The 17,078-nt window shown below is 35.7% G+C and overlaps 2 protein-coding genes across 3 annotated transcripts in view; both read left to right on the top strand.

Moving 5' to 3' along the window:
* The window catches only part of IPO11 (importin 11), an 85,071-nt gene that overhangs the window by 52,814 nt on the left and 15,179 nt on the right, over positions 1 to 17,078 (top strand). For both annotated transcript variants that reach the window (XM_058043397.1, XM_058043396.1), the window contains exons 27-29: positions 994 to 1,089; positions 2,588 to 2,701; positions 3,582 to 3,703. In XM_058043397.1, the coding sequence (XP_057899380.1) occupies positions 994 to 1,089; positions 2,588 to 2,701; positions 3,582 to 3,703 (332 nt within the window). The remainder of the gene's footprint in view (positions 1 to 993; positions 1,090 to 2,587; positions 2,702 to 3,581; positions 3,704 to 17,078) is intronic.
* On the top strand, positions 13,856 to 15,772 carry LRRC70 (leucine rich repeat containing 70). The gene has a single exon (XM_058043398.1). It carries the CDS (start codon positions 13,874 to 13,876, stop codon positions 15,770 to 15,772), a length of 1,899 nt encoding a protein of 632 aa, XP_057899381.1. The 5' UTR covers positions 13,856 to 13,873.

The following is a 17,078-nucleotide window of genomic DNA, read 5'->3' as shown; positions in this document are numbered from 1 at the left end:
TTACCTCTGTTTATAATAAGCCTTTTTTATAACTCTGCATATTAAAGGTCTACAAAATTGAGAGGCATTGAGAAAGGTCAACTGCTTAACACTTTTCTCAGTGCAAAAACTAGAGTATTAAATGAAGGTATTGGGAACAAGGTTCAAAATGGAGAAAAAAATATTTAGGACAATTTGGTCAAGAGCACAGAATAATTGGTCCTTGTTGAAATTCCTCTGAGGTGGAAGTAAATGGAGACTAAGAGTGTTTAGGTGTGGTACATTTATGATACCTTTATGTGCTTGAAAACACATCAGTGTGTTCATGCATGTGGCATCACTTTCTCTACCTGGAAGTAGGAGTGACAAGCCCTCAGCCCATTATTCTCACAGCCTCTTCCCATCTCTCTCGGTACAAGGGTGGAGCACAAACATCTGGGCAAAAGAAAAATGGAAGAAGGCAGGAAAACAAATTACTTCAGGGAACAGCACATGAGGGGAAAAGGATCTGAAAAACAAAGGGTAAAGATTTTAAACATTGTGAACCAGAGCAAGGTGCCCAGAATAGCACCTCTGAGAGCACACCTGCAAGGAGCTGGTAGATCCTAATCAGCAGGCTCTCAAAAAATGACATGACAACTATGGAAATACGCTCTGAACTGCTGGTACTTCACCCTACCAACCACCTCAATCCTCCGCTTTTCCTGGAACCATAACAAGGTCCCTTTTTCCAAACCACCTCATCAACTTTGCTTGGGCCATGGGGAGGCTTGTGAGGTGCTTGGCTAGGTGGGTTTCATTGGCCTGTCAGCTTTAACCAGGTGTTTTTATGCAAATCAGGTTTGCAGAATATTTTACTAGAATATAGTTTCAGCAATCTGGGATTTGCTGGTATTTAATGGTAAGCATCCTCTGAACACTTTTTATGTGTACACCAGTTCACATGGGTTTAAAGCTTTGGTTAAGGTTTATGAATGTACTTTGCTAATGGTCTACTTTGCTTTTGTTCTTAAGGTTGTAGAAAATGTCCTAAAAGTCAACCCTGTGTTGGGTCCTCAAATGTTTCAACCCCTTCTGCCATCAGTATTCAGGGGGATTATAGAAGGGGAGGTAAGAGTTCCTTAAACTACTCTCTACTTTTCATTTGGAAAATGAAAGTACCTTCCATTATCTCCAGCTTTTTCATACTGATGTTGTATTTTCTCTTGTTTTAAGAGCATCAGATAGATTTTTCATATCTACTTTAAAAATCTTTAAAGGTAACACAGTAGCACAAGAAAAAACAACCTGTCCAGCACTTGTTTTGTCATGCAGTGTTTGTTTTAATAAAATAGCAGAAATTTAATTCTGCTGTTCCGCTGTTTCTTCACCATTAACATTTTTAAGAGTTATAACATTAGGCCTAGTGTAACCCTTAGTCAGTGATGGAGTTTTTTATTGTTGCGTGTTTTTTTTTTTTAAGACACGTACTATTCCTTTTTCATTGTACCTGGATGAGAGAAAAACAAACTGAACCAGGAGAAGATCAACTTGACCTTCTTTTCCTAACTGATATATCTAATATGAAGAGCTGAATGAGTTGTGTGAGATAGTCTTTAGGATTTTGCTGGCTTACATGTCATAACATCTCCATGTTCTCTCTTTGTAGACAACAAATGAGTGAAATCAAATATGCTTTAACTGTGTTGAACCTTTCAGTTTCTAGCAGGAATCAGTGGGTGGAATTCTTTAAGCTTTTTTACTTTTTTGATCAAAATCTTTGCTTTTTTCTCAGTTGAAGACCTTCAAATATCAATAAGTAGCTCCAGTATCTGAGCTGGATAAGATTTCCAAATTTAAGCAAGTAATGCTATATAGCAAAGTACTTTTTGCTGTTTAAAGCACAAGGATAGAGAGTGGATTTTTAAAATGTCTTCTGATTTATGACTAATAAATTCATTGTACCCCATTCGAAATATATTACTCTGGGTTAGAATGTTCAGGTAAATGTTAGCATTTTGTTTTTCAGGTAGGCTATTTCACAAAATACAGTTATATTGTTATGTGCTGAGTTTAATATGAAAAAATCCATAGCTTCTTTTAAAATAACCAAAGATAATATACTAGTGAACTTATTCCTCTATCCAGTTAATTTTGAGACACCTGCAGATTAGTTTTTGGCAAATGTATTATGGCTTTTATCAGAAAAAAGTAAAAACTTCAGAGATACTAAGTGTTCTTAATTGTACTGAAATTGTAAGCAGTAACTTGGAACCAGCATCAACTTCAAAAGTGGTGTTTTAACAGTACAATAAACTGTTGGTTCCTTAAGATACAGGTTTTGAAATTTAAAGTAAAATCACCCTGCAAGTTGAGGGATGAGTCTGTTTGGATGAAACAGACTTTGAAACTGCTTTAGTTTTCATATTGTAAGAACTGAAAACTGGTAAAGATTGCTCACTCAGTCTTCTGTTCCTAGAGGCTCTTAAATTGCAAGTTATAATTTAAAAGTTCGTGAAAGACATAAGGGATGCATACAAGTATTTTCCAGGTACTACTGCTGTGTGTGTCAAATATTTTTCTTTTACTGACACTAAGCGCCTTTTGTTTTGGTTTATTTTAATTTCAGAGGTACCCAGTGGTGATGTCTACTTATCTGGGGATCATGGGTAGAGTTCTACTACAAAATGCAAGGTTTTTTTCATTACTTTTGAGCCAGATGGCATGTGAATTGGGTCAGGAGGTAAGGTTTATTGTCCTTTTTTGTCCTTTCGGGTTTTTTGTGTCTTGGTATTTCAACTGTATTACATAGAGTATTCTTGCCTTCTTTTGATCTGACTAAACTTTTCCCTCTATTATCCATGATTGTTCCTGCCCAGTTAATCTTGAAAAGGGGCTCTTCTCCCTCCTTCTCTCCTTTACCTGAACACCATGTAACAACTTTTACATGTTCCCATAATTACTTTAAAAATTTTAATGGGATGTTTTTAGAGTCCCTAAATTCTCTTCCTGCTTTATCCCACAATTAGCCATGTAAACCCCCTTAGTTCACATGCAATTGTAGGGGGAGAATTTCTTTCCTTGTGCCATCTTGATGGATCTTGCAGCCTGGAGGATGGTCTAATGATTCTCCTCTGCATTTCTAGAGTATCAAATTCAGTGTGATTCAGTTTCACTGAGGGTCTTTTGCTACAGGTGTTCTATTATGTCTTTCAGTGAAATTTGCTTTTTGGGTATAATACAGTTTTCAAACAAATAACGACCAGTCTTTTTTTTTTTTAATTGGTCGATGTGTAGATAAAACAGAATAAGTCCATGTGCTTTGTTTCTATGAGACTGTTAGGGAAAAACGGAATAATTTGCTGTCCTGAATTAGTTCCCTCTCCATAAATGAAATACATTTCAAGCATCTAGGTTACAGCTAATGGTATGTAGGGTTCAGGGCCTAGAAGCATTATCATAGAAAATGTAAAAAGTACATGTTTTTACTTCTGTCAGGTATACAACTGTGTAGTGTCTTTCCAAGACTAAATAATGTATTCATTTGCTAGAAAAATTAAGTTCTTTTCTAAACACACTGATGTACTTAAAATTGAAAAAGAACATGGTGTTTCCCAATGCAGTCGGACCAAATTCTTGGTAACATGATTGAAATGTGGGTTGATCGGATGGATAACATCACTCAGCCAGAAAGAAGAAAACTTTCTGCTTTGGCATTGCTTTCTCTTCTGCCTTCATTAAATAGGTAAGCAAATGTACAATATATTAAATAAGAATACTTGAAAGACCCTTGGAATTGTTTTTAAAGTATTTCACCATTCTGCAGCTAAATATTCCAATACAAATAGTTTTATTTGCTTGTTGTTCTCCGCCAAGAGAAATTTTATTAAGACAGAAATTCCATGCTACATTATATTAACTTCTTATTTGGCTTCAAAAGCATTATAGTAACCTTTCTTCCATTTCATAGGAAATGTCATTTAGGTAAAGTGAGGAACCAGCAAATTTTATTGTTGGTTCTCATATTAACTTAGAACTATCTGCTTCTCTCATCTGTGATTAAGTAGTTGCTTTAGTTGACATGTTACTATTTTGGTGTCCCTTCCAGGGAGCAGTGTTCAGTTTTCTTTCCTGTTACAGGTGATCTGAACTTTCATTCTGGTTTTCTCCTTTATGACATTAAGTGTAAGAAAGAGTTGCTATGGAAGACTGTGTTGTTTCGGTGAAACACTATAGGTTTTATAGCAAGGAGATTTTCCTGTTATCCTTTCAGTAGCCGTTGTCATTCCTGGACATACATAGAACATGCAAGTTTTAAATGAAAATGCTGAATACACTGACTTCTAAGTTGTCAATACTAGAAGTCATGTATAACACATTTAGGTGAGAGTTCAGTCCATAGTTACCTTCAGATTATTTTTGTGTGTTTGACATTCAGGAAGACGAGACTGAATGAGTTTACATTTAGTCTGTTGGGTTTCCTGACCATTCTTGTCTGTTGTATTGTCTGTCAAGAATTTAGATGTTGCTCCCAAATCCTAAAAGCTACGTTAGTATCTGTAGAATATGTAGTATCTGTCAAAGCCGTAGTCTATGTAGTCACTATCTAAAAAAAAATCTGAGAACACTTATGTGTAGTTTAGAGGCTTCATTGCTTTTTATATGCATAGAAATGTTTCTCTTTTTTTGATCAGATGGGTAGTCAGGATAACCATGTAGCTAAAGGTGAACCGAGAAGCTGCTTTGAAAGGTTTTTTCCCAGTAAATGTAACAGTATTATGTTGTTTATAAGTATATTTGAAATATTTTTAAGGAGATGTTAGCTAAAATGTAATGTGCTGAACTACATCTGTCTTCGTGTGAAGTTTCTGTTAGAGGAAGGAAAAAAATAAATTCCTTTAGATAACCATATTATTTTGAACTATGTTCAGCTGTTCCAGATTTCCTGCTGCAAAAGCCAATTATTTCTGGCAGTCCGTAACTTAATAAAACCATCTCTAATGACAGCTTTATTTTTCAGTTACCCATATCATTTAAGAAAGCTGCTTCTCAAATAAAAAGTCTTTCTTTAGTGAGACGTATTTATGTCAAGGCTATGAAAATTTCATTTATACAATTGATAGACTGCCAAACTTAGCTTCAGACTGAGTGTGTGAAAAGGATTCTGTCAATTGATTGTTTCTTTTACTAGAACAATGTGAGTCACTCTGGTTTTGCTGTATCTCAGGGATTATACTACAGATACTTACTGGATCCTGTCTCTTCAGGCTTCTTGCGCAACTCCATTTGCACAGTTGAAACAAAAAATTTTTAAATGGAATGCGGTGTTTAAACAACGTTTGGATTAATGTGTTTTCAATGATTAATGTGTTGTAGTAATTTTTCCTGTTGGAATGCCTCACTAGCCAGTTGCATGACTAGATTTTACTTTAGATATCCAAGGTAAATTCAGGATTTCTCAGCTGCAGAGGCAGAACAGAATTCTGTCTTATGTGGATGGCTGATAGGGGGTCTTGAGAATGCCAAAGTGAGAGTGAGATTCTTCCCTCAGCTTGCGGCTCTGTGGTGGCCAGGATTGGTACCAGTAGCAAGCTCAGATTTTCAAGGTTTTGCTGAAAGGAAAACAGGCATCTGTGCTGTGTCTAACACTTTCTGAGAATTTTTTTCCTTTTGCCAGTTGTTTTCTCTAGCCTATAGCTGAAGCACTGGTTTATTTTAGGGAGGAGAGGGAGGTAGTAGACAATAACAGTGGGGGGAAAATGAAGATTACATGTATTCTCATTCTTCCCTCAGAGTTGTTTTATGCATAAAATTTTGGGGAAAGTTTTAAACAGTAACCATTTTTATTCTCCGTGTAGTATTAGTTCATGGATTTTAATTGTTTCTGTAGTTAGTGATCAGGTTTATAATTACAAATATGTGGAACTCTAGACTTTCTGCATTTTAGGGGAAGGTAAAAGGTAGGTTCCAGCATTATTAATTTAAAACAGTTTGACACAAATAATTTTCTGATTCAAGAACAACACCTTTGACAGTGTCATGAGTGAAGGATTTTAGAGCAGATAAGACAGGACTCAGTGCAGAGCAGTTGTTCACAGTGGCTCTTGGGCTGACTAGTTTGACTAAGCAGATTATGAAATGACAAATTGTTAGCCACACTAATTTTCTCATCTAGGCAGTACCATACAGAGATAGACGTAATGGCATGCTTTTGGTATCAAGAGTAGTGCTGCATTTTAATCATGTGTGCTTGTCCTTCAATCTAGCATCCTGTTTATCTTCTCACAGCTGCACATTGCGTTAGTGGTTAGAAATTCACATTAAAAAAAGAACAATAACTGCTACTTTCCTGATTAGTGTGTTGCAGCACCTTTTCACGGAACAGTAATTTCCTGGTATTACTTAGGGCTTTGCCCAAATTAAATGTTATATAATTGTCTGCTTTTGCTATCCAGTTAATGTTAGCTTGTTTTTTGATGTTTGACAAGTACATGCATTGGCAATATTTTCTGTATTTTGTATTCTTACTGCCTCTTTATCACTCATCCATCCATGTACATTTTCATTAATTTATTAAAAAAATCTTACTATTTCATAAAGTAGGTTGAAGACTTCTGTCTTTAAACTGCTGAGTATAACAGTGGGGACCAATAACATTCAGCAGGAAGGATGCACTTGTGGAGTGAGTACCAGGTTAAGTACATGAGAAAAGTGTGGATAGACACACAGTAGCTCTAATGGGAATGGCTTTTTGAAAAACATGCAAGGACTTGAAGTTTTTTGGAGGAAATTTGTATTTAAGCTAGAGTGTGACAGCAACCTGGATGAGTAAATTCACAAATGTGATTTTCCTACTGTTATCAGTCATTTGTGCTTGTCTACAACCTTAATGGCTTGTTCATGAACATACAGCTGCAAGAGTACTCTTCCAGGCTGAGTTGAGTTTTATTAGATGTGCCCTTAGTCCCTAAAGTAATGACTAGTGAATATGGTCAGTGGCAGCATTCTACCTCTTGTTTGTTGTAGAAAATGTGTGGGCCTCCACCACTATCTAGGGTTCTGCGTTTTGAGCTCTTCAGCATCCTTTGTCATCCTTGTAATTCCTGATGCCAGAGTGGCTAAAATAGTACTATGGCCTCTTCTCCTACCCATATCTATCTATCTGGAAATAATTAGTTTGCTTACTGCAGTGTAATGTCAGTATTACAGTGTTTTGGAATGTCCTTCTCTGGAGATATTGAAAGCTTTTAATGATTTATTTAGCAAAGTAGTTATCTTCTTTATTCCTACAGTTGTGTGTATTTTAGTGGAACGCAACACTGAAAGATGCTAGAGAGTGATAGGAACATTTCTTCTCTAATAAGAAAATGGAAACAGATTTTGGAAGGACTATAGTGTCAATGATCAGCTTTGTTTGGGGTGGTGCCTGATTGTACCCACAGGCAGCATTTGACACCATGTTGAAAGCTAAGCACTCCCCTTCTGCAGGTGAATGTTATTTCCATGTCTGTCACTCTTGAATGGGAGATTGCCATGTTTACTTTTACTCAGTCAGTGCTTTCCAAAACAGGCCACAAACTGTGGTCCTTGAGGATAGGCTTATTTTTGATGGAACTACTTGTGTAGAGTGGTACCATTCTGAAGTAGAGGAGACTTTACTGAGCTTAAAATATGAAGTATTTTAATTTATCTTTCTTCATTTTGGTTTCTGGTACATGAGTAGTTTTCATTTTACCCCTTTGAGTTAAGTATGTTTATGTATTGTGGGGAAGGGGTTAAGAGGTTCCCCAGGTTTCTAGTAATTTGTAAATGAATGTCTGCTTTTTCTCATTGTGTATCAAGTCTGATATGACAGCCAGTATGAGTTCTGCCAGTTAGGTAATTGGCATTTTGTGAGTGTAAGCACTTACAGTATGCAATTATAAATCCTCATTAGATTATTATAGAGTTTTGCCTCTGTCATTTGTTAAAATTACTTAGAAATTTTAATTTTCTTCTCAAAAAGTTGTCTATATGTAATGTTAGCTAAATGGTAAGAAAGTGCCTAATAAAATGTCATGGTGTCCTCATGATAGTTATGTCCTCATTTATAAAGTCAGAATTTCTTACATAATTACTTGTACATCCTTCTTTCTTTATAGGGATGATTCTCTGAAGCTGTTTTATCTTCCCCTCCATTTTTTTAATCCCCCTAGTTAAAGGAATGCTCACCCACGCCTTTAATAGACTATTAGCATTTAAAGGAGCTCTTTAAAATATGATTTTGCAGTTGTCATCAGTGTTTGGCCGTGGATTTATTTAGCTTGCCTGACAGATAACGGTGCAATTTTAATGATAAGAGTGAAAAATGTGGCTTTAGTCTTAGTCTGACTATCAGAGTCTGCATAATTCCGAAGGTTACACAGAGCACTGCCAACTTCTTTAATTGCATGTCACGTTATGGCATTGGCAAAAGGATGTACTCATTAAACTTCCCTTGTTCACAGTCTCCATTAATTTTTCTCCTACACTTGATGGCTAGTATGGACTGGTCAGGAGCATATTATCTTTTCCCCTAAGACACTTAAGCCTTGATTTCAAGGAAAAATGTACCAAGTGATAGCAAGAAATTGTCATTAATTGCATCTAAACTGCTGCAAAAAAAATAACCTACAGTCATGAGGGTTTGGTTGCTGCTGCTATCTTGATTTTGTTTATGGCCTATATAAAATATTTCAGAAGTCTTTCCTAAAACTATTCTAATTAGATTTACCCTAAAATTTAAGATTTTAATTATATAAAAGCAAAAGATAACAGACGAACTAGCTTCCTTCAAACTCTTTGCAATGTATGGTTTACATGTTTGCAAATTAGATACTGAATAAGTAGTGACTGAAGTATAGCATATTACTAAAAATGTGTAAATATCACAAGATTGTAACAAAAGTAAAAAAAAAAATTCCCAAACCCAAAACATAGATTTACAGCTGTTTTTGCACCTGTGTGTGTTGGAGCCGTTTTGGTATATCTGCTTATCTGTCTGTGCTATACTCTGTGAAATTTGAGACTGCCAGAGAGTAGCTGAGATTTTTCAGTGACTTTCTTTAACAATGCCAGACTACTATGATGAGATACCAGAAGTGATAAACACCACAACCCATGTCACTACAGGACCTTCTGCAAATAAGTACTGTCTTGAAAAATGATGTTTCATATTCAAATAATTTAATGAGAAAGTGAGTGTTTAAAACAAAACATCAGGTTTTGATATTAAAAAAATGCCCAAGTATAAAGGAAGCTTGTATTTTTAAGAAATAGCTATTATATTTTGTGTGTGAATATTTTCTGTAGTAGTTGTTAGGAACTGTTGATGTTTTCTCTGTTGAATATTTGGAGCTATCAGTTGTTAATGCCAAGTGTATGCCCATCCTGTCTCCTAAACTAGCAGGCGAAGTGTGGTTTTGGAATTGAATTTAGTTTTGATTAAATTTCTAGAAGTTGAAATTTGGGAAATTAATTTGAGTTCTTTGAACCTTTTGGTTTGAACTGCATTTATATAGAGTACATTAATGCTTTTATAGTTTGAGCAGAATTGCTAAATATTGCAGTGAAAAGTAAAGGCTAAAGCTGTAGTGTTATTATCAGTATATCACATCTGTGTGTTACGTTCATGGCTACCCTTTTTATATTGCTGTTTTGTTCACAAACTTGGTGGTTGCTCCATGGAAGATGTAAATTTCTGAATAAAGAGAATAAACTACTTTCTCTAGTAAGCTTTTAGTTTCATGAGAGCTTTCTGTCATATTAATTTTACTGGAGTCTAAGGTCAAATTAGGTTTATGGAATGGAAACTTATTTTCATATCCTCAATGGGAAAAATAATTTTGTTGTTTTTACGCTGTGGAAGAGAGAAATTTTCAGTAAATGCAGCAGCAAGTCAGGAATCTTACTGAAACAGAAGCATCAAATCCTAGAAGGAATCTGCAATATTTGAAACGATCAGAAATGTTTTGGTAAACTAGATAATGAGAAAAACAGAAAAGTGTTTCGGGATCTGATAAGTTAATAAGGTGTCAACAGTTCACCTGCCTACTGGATGTTAATTAAATGTTGATGTCTGTGCTACCTAAGCAGTAGTTTAGTTTCTGAATTGCTTTGATTTGGGGTCATATCTAGACATGATGTGGTCAGAAGGAAGTAGGGATTTGAAAAACTAAAATTGTACACTAGCCTACTTGTGGAGAATAAAAGTATAAGGAAGGAAGCCCTGCAAGAGCAGATGGTTGCTAGATACATAATGGGACAGCAATAAATAGTTTCACTCAAATAAGCTTAAAAGAATAATTACAGTGCTAAAATTATTTGTCCTCGTTTGTGGGCTTTAACAGAATTTTGTAGTAATTATAAGAATGAAATCCCTTCTCAAAAATTCACTTTTGACCCTGGTTTTGAACTTCTTGCATGTTTTCTGTTCTATGTAAGTGGGATTTGGATGACTACTTTCTGCCACCTAATATTCATTATATTGGCATTAATGTAACATGGGTGAAGTGCTTGTATGTTCTTTCAGTTACTTTGACCTGTCATTTTATGCCCAGTTTGACAAATTGCTGTTACTCAGGCTTCATGCTTGTATTTACAAGGAGTCATAGTTGAACTAGATTTTAATGTTAAAAAGCCAATAGCTTTCAATATTAGTATATTAAGATGAAATTCACTTGTGGGTTCAAAAATAATTTTTCTGTTACCATATGAAGCTGTATTCAGGTAAAAACCTAGTAATGCTCTCTCTGCAGAAGAAAATTTGCAGTGAATGAAATATGAGAGCAGCCTAAGCTTGTTAGTGTTTCCTGGGTTTTTTTGTACAGTTTTCAAAAAGTAATGGATTTTATTTCTAAGTATGAGCCTCTTTGACTAATGCTGATCCAAGTTACGTATGTATCCCACCTAGCTTTTTTTATGGTTTTCCCCAAAATGGTATCAGTTATGTGGCACATAATTTTGCATCTTGTTCTTAACAGATACTGCTTTCAGATACTTTAATGATATGTAGTATTAATGAAATAATAACTCTAAGATACATTGCAATTAGATCTGCAGGCAGTGCAGGCTGCAGTATTGACAAAGTATAAATCAGGACTTCTCTAGATTTCATAGTGCAGAATGGAAGGAGCCATGACCTGGATTAAGATTTTTTCCCCTATTTTGGGCATGGGATTCAACTATCAGAAGAGTCCTTAGTGTGGTCAGAACCACAGTGGAGCTAGGGTTCAAGCAAAAGTTTTGTGAATATTCATAAGGTACTTCCAGTGCAAGACCACGGAGGCATTTAGCCAATTAGTTACTGGTCATCAACTTTCTTTTATCTGGCCTCTGCTCTACTGGTTCCTCTAAATTTTCATGCTATCTGATATACCGTAGAGCTTCATTAATTGCTTTAGTTTTTCAAACTGTGTTGCTTCTGACATTTTCAAAAAGAGAGCTCTATGAACATTTGCCTTTAAAAACTTTTTTTTTAAATTTTACTTACTTTTTGTAGCTATAAAGGGTTGCTTCATATAGCAGACCTTGGAAGAATAATTTTTTTTGTCTGGGTTTTTTTTACACATATAGGTTTCAATATAAAGGGACTACAGGCAGTGAAGTCTAGGTAGAACATAATTTCCTGTTTGAAGTCACTTTGCATTCTTCGCCTGTCTCTGATTTTCCCCTCATCTGACTCTATTGATAATCCTTTTCCTTTACGCTTACTGTTCTGTCCCCCACATCCAGGATGCTTCACCATTGTTCCTGTGGATTATATGGTGTTTTCCCTTTAAGTAAATGACATGACATTTTATTTTACTTTTCTCATAATGTCAACAATTATGTTAAATACTGTGAAAAAATATGTGTGAAAATAAATATTCAAAACTAAGGAAGAATTAGTTTTCCTATTGATCTATTGGTCTCAGAAAAAAAGAAACAAATGTAGTTCTAATTCTGGGTTGTAACTGATACAGGCTTTGTCTAAAATGGCCCATGGACCAATTTTACTTATTTTATTTCTTATTTTAGACTATGTATTTGGAAGAAAGCTTCTTCAAAAGCATGTCTTTGTCTGTTCTGCTTCCCTTTCTCATCTGTGTCCTGCATTTCAGATTGGATTATATAGACAAAGACATTTGGGTTACATTTCACCCCTTATGTGAACTCAGGCTTCCTGTGTGAGATCACTGTAGCGGAAGGGACTTGGTTCTCCTGCTGCTGTGCCTCTTTTTTGGCTGTGGCTACTGATGGGCTTTGTCATCTTTCTTTTGCTGAGCAGAAGGTCTCGTTGCAGTAAAATAATGGAGTTTTAGTTATGTTGCTATTTGTAGACTAAATCTCCCCTTTCCCCCTTTGATGACTGATGTGACTGAGCTTTGCAAGTATTTCTTGACTGTGATGGATAAACTGAGGGTGTAATCTCTGGTCCTTAAGCAGAGGGATGTTTATAGCCCATGTAGTCTTTTTCTGCACAGGGGACACTGCAGGAAATGAAAGCTGTGCATGAAAGGTGTGGCTCTCAGAACCGGAAACTATCTCATAGTCCTCTGTGGATGAATTTGGTTTTAAAAGGGTGGCCTAAAGTGAGACTTTACAAAGTGCTTGGGGTCAGGTCAGAAATACAAGTACATAGCAGCTTAGTGCCACATCATGTGAGCCTCATATCCTAGGATTTCATAGGTTTCTGTGGGATTGCTGGCAGATTGTGCCTTGTCAGAGGGCAAGAGACACTGGGCTCTTCCCTTCAGAGTGTTTCTTTTCCCTCTTGTCCAGGCCACTGGAATGTCTGTGCATGTGGCAGCAGTTTGGTTCTGTAGACAGGGAACAGTGTAAGTGCTGCTACAAATTTAATAAAGCTTTTCAGGTTCTGGCTGAAAGATAAGGGAGTTACAGGTAATGCAATAGTGCTGTTACAAATAGTTGTGCTTTATTCTGAAAGTTAGACTTAAGATAATACTCTTTTAAGCTCTCCTAGTTAAGTCAGTGGACTTTAAAAAAAAAAGGCAAAACAGAAAAAGAACAAAAAAAAATCCCCAAACAACAAAACCCAGCAGTTACAGACTAAGATAGTTCTTGGTTTTCTAGAAACAAATCATTGAGATTTCCTTTCTAACAATACTTCTGAAGCACAGATAAAATGGCTTCCTGTCCCAGGGTTTCCTGTATCCATGGCAACCTGACTTCAGGCACTTCTTTCCTAGTTTCCTGAGCAAACTGTTGCAAACCCTGGGGCAAAAATGTCAGTGTTGTAGTACACAGCAATACTGCCTTTACCAAGGTTTCCCAGATGAGTGTAGTTGGTCAGTTTATAACATAATCTAGCGGATTGCAAACAGCAAAATAACGGAAATAATGAGCTTCAGATTTGGGGTAAGGAAATGCTTCTATTTCTTTTAAATGTGACTCAGCTTTATAAAAGTAAAATTCAAATTGTAAGTCATCTGCCAGTAAAATGTAACTTATTTACAGTTGGCATTTCTACTTGAATGCTTTTGAAACATTTCTTAGTGATGGTTAGCTATGAGAAGTAGAGAATATATAGTATTTTTAAATTAATAGAAGCTGTTATTTTGGCAGCTTAGATACTTTTATGCTACAGCCAATTGAATATTTTCTGGCTAAGTTACCGGTATATTTATGTAATTGTGCATTTACTTTGAAAAATCTTTTGCAGTGAAGTCCAGTTAGTAAGTTGGAGTTCTAAACTCCTTCTTTGGCATGAAAGAATAATATGTAAAATACCAATTTTGGGAGTAATGCTAATATTTTTAAGACTGTACACATAGATCCAAATAATTATTAATGATTAATATATATAATAAATATATTTGAATTAATTATATTTATATACTTCTTTTTATCTCTAATAGTGAAGTCAGAGAGGACTAAGAAGGCCAAAGACAGGGATATGTGTGTTCTGCAAAGTTCTTCATCCTGCCCAGGAGCATTCCTGTATATATTTAATTGTTTTCTTTGGTTGCTGCTCCAGAAGGAGGCTTTTGGCTGTCCATCTGCTTGTCAGCTCTGCACAGGGAGACAAGTTAGCTGTCGTAATGCAGGGCTTTCGAGCATCCCTTGGAACCTTCCTAAAACAACAATTCTTGTTTACCTCAGTGGGAATAATATATCACATGTCACTCCAAATGATCTAAGAGGCTTTCTGAAGCTTGCTGCACTCCACATGGATAATTCCAGTATTTTGTATGTGCACCCAAAAGCTTTTGTGGAACTCCCCAAACTGTGCTACTTGCATCTAAATAGCAATCATATTAAACGCCTGGATCCAGGAATCTTTGAAGGCCTTTCCAATCTTCATTGTTTATATCTTCAGAATAACCAAATAGCTTTTCTTCCCAGAGGATTATTTAGTGATCTTCTTTCTGTTAGATATTTAACACTTCAAAGAAATCGTCTCAGTGTCCTTGGAAGTGGGACTTTCTGGGGAATGATAAGTCTCCAAACACTAAACCTAGCAAATAATAAGATTTCACGGATATCAGATGCAGCATTTCATCATCTTGAAAATCTTACATATTTGTTTCTTGAAGGTAACAACTTACCACTTGTGCCATCAAATGCCATTGGAAGGCTCAAAAATCTTGAAAGACTTTCTTTGTCTCACAATCCCATTGGATCAATTCAGCCTTTTGCATTTAAGGGACTTAATAAGCTTAAATATCTGTCTTTGAAAAATGTCAAGCTAAAATGTCTTGCTGTAAACGGATTTTTTGGATTAAACAACCTTAGCCAGCTAATCTTAAGTTATAATGATTTAGAAACTATAAATTCCAGCACTTTTACCTTATTGACGAATTTAATGTATCTACAGCTAGACAGAAATAGAATAGGCAGTATTGGCAATGGTACCTTTGAAGAAATGGGGCGGTCACTTAAAGTACTCAATTTAGCATTTAATAATATCACAGAGTTACAACCTGAAGTGCTCAAGCCCTTAGTATCTCTAACTCATCTGCAGGTACATTCTAATCCTTGGAACTGCAGCTGCAAAATGCTTGCATTACTTAATTGGCTAGCATCATCTTCTGTTTCTGCAAAAATCCACTGTCAGCATCCTCAGAGTATGCGTGGTAGACCTTTGCTTTATATGAAATGGGCTTGGTTTTCAAACTGCATTGGCCCCACTGCCAGCCTGGGCTCTGCCCCAAGTCTGGGATCTGTCGTGGTGCGTCACAGCGCTACCACTCTGCTGATGGCCTGGCATAAAGGGAACAGGCACAACACATTGGAGCAATTCGTCACTGCAGAAACTAAGTATATTGGTTTCTGGGAGGGAACTGCAGCCACATCTTCTACCCCATTGCCTTATCAGGAATATGCTGTTGAAGTGCCATCACAGGCAGCTACAGTGTTATCAACATTACCAGTGCAAATTCCAGCAAAAATTATACCTACTAATGGAAATGTAGAAGAAGAATGGTTGTTTACAACGGATCCTTCTCCTGCATCAGTAAAAACAACCCAGATTTGTACACAACAGGTTGAAAAGCTGAATCAAGCTTTTGATATTTTACTAGCCTTTTTCATTCTGGCTTGTGCTGTTATCCTGTTCTTAACCTGTAAAATTATTCAGTTTAGGCAAAAACTAAAGGTGCTGGAAAACTCGGGGGAAAAGAGTATAGAATATTATGGCTTTTATCAGCCTGGCAGATACAACATAACTGACTCAGTGCAGTCTCTAACTCGGAAATCTGTGGAACATTCAGAACTGGACCAAATAAGGCTGCTCAAGCGAACAGTATCAGAAAGTCAGGCACAGGTCATCTTGTTCGAACATTCATCATTGTAATTTATCTCATTTGATTTGGTGTTAACTGTGATATGAAAGGTCAAGAAATCAAGAGCTCAATTCTGTAAAAATACGTCTGCCGATTAAAATCAACTGCTTAATAGAACTGTGGAAAATGGCACAATTTGGGTTCTACATCAACATTTGCTTACTGAATGTTTTGAAAGTTATTGATTATTTCATTATATGTCATTTCAGTCTAACATGGATAAGTTTATTAACCTAGGTCCCTGTTTGTAGTAGTTTTTCACCTATGCTCAAGTGTACATGTAGTATAAAGTACAGTTTAATTTATTTTGCCATACTTAATAATGTAAGTTCCTATAGAAATTCCATAGCTGTTGTGCAGCAAGCAAAATATCAGTTCTTAGTAGGATCACGAAGCCAAGAAATCTTGGGGAATCAGAAGTGTTTAATGTGTTTATTGTAATAGAGTTTATACTCTTCCTCTATTAAATAAAGCACAGGGGAAAACCCCCCACATTTACAGTTAGCATGTTCAAATTCTTGAGCAGAGAAAAATTTCAAACTATACAAATTCTATTTATACATATAGCATATTGTAATATACAAAGTTGTGTGTTCAGTCTGTATAATGTTTATAGTAAAGTGATTTTTATTAGTGTGTATCTCTATGGTTTTATGAAATACCCTAAATTGGAGTTAAGAAAACCAAAATGCTGTTGAAATTTACCAAAGTGTGATGACCAAATTTATTATGTCTAAAGTAATAGAGCTGGTTAATTATTGTCAATAACAGATCATCATCTATGTAATCTATGTAGTAATATTTCTTAGGGACTTTTTAGCTAGATAAGAGGTACAAATTGAAGAAATACACTACACTGTAAGTACATAATGCTAAATTAAGAGCTGAAAACATTTATATATTGGTTTTTATTTGAAGGTGTCAGGTCAAGATATGTGTTCTTAGTTAAAGCTTCATCTTCAAAATAGGGATATTTTCTTTTATAGTTTGCATATAACTTTTTATTTCTATTTCAAATGTTAGTGTTCTGTTGTTGTCAGGGCATGTCTAGTATGCTGTAGCTTTATTTTCAACCTGAATGTCTGCGATTTTTGTTTTTCTGTTAATACTATAATTCAAACTTTTTTTCTGGAATTAAATGTCATAAAACTATGTGCCAAATAGTCTGATGTTGTAAAATCTACTTATTTTTGTAGATGCTGTTTTTCTTGTACAGGCTGTGCCCTAGAGATTTTGGCCACATTTATAAGTTACACAGTTTACAGCTAGACCATTTTCCTCAAGGAAAAGTGGGGAACAATGCTTTGATAGACTTTC

Source organism: Melospiza georgiana, chromosome Z (genome assembly GCF_028018845.1).
Source record: "Melospiza georgiana isolate bMelGeo1 chromosome Z, bMelGeo1.pri, whole genome shotgun sequence".
In the NCBI taxonomy this organism is placed as follows: Eukaryota; Metazoa; Chordata; class Aves; order Passeriformes; family Passerellidae; genus Melospiza; species Melospiza georgiana.
Note: the sequence above shows the minus strand (reverse complement) of the source record. Positions and strands in the feature narration are given on the sequence as shown.

What these genes read in the sequence shown, in the direction of transcription:
- LRRC70 (XM_058043398.1), top strand. Translation starts at nt 13,874, where the DNA reads ATGTGTGTTCTGCAAAGTTCTTCATCCTGCCCAGGAGCATTCCTGTAT.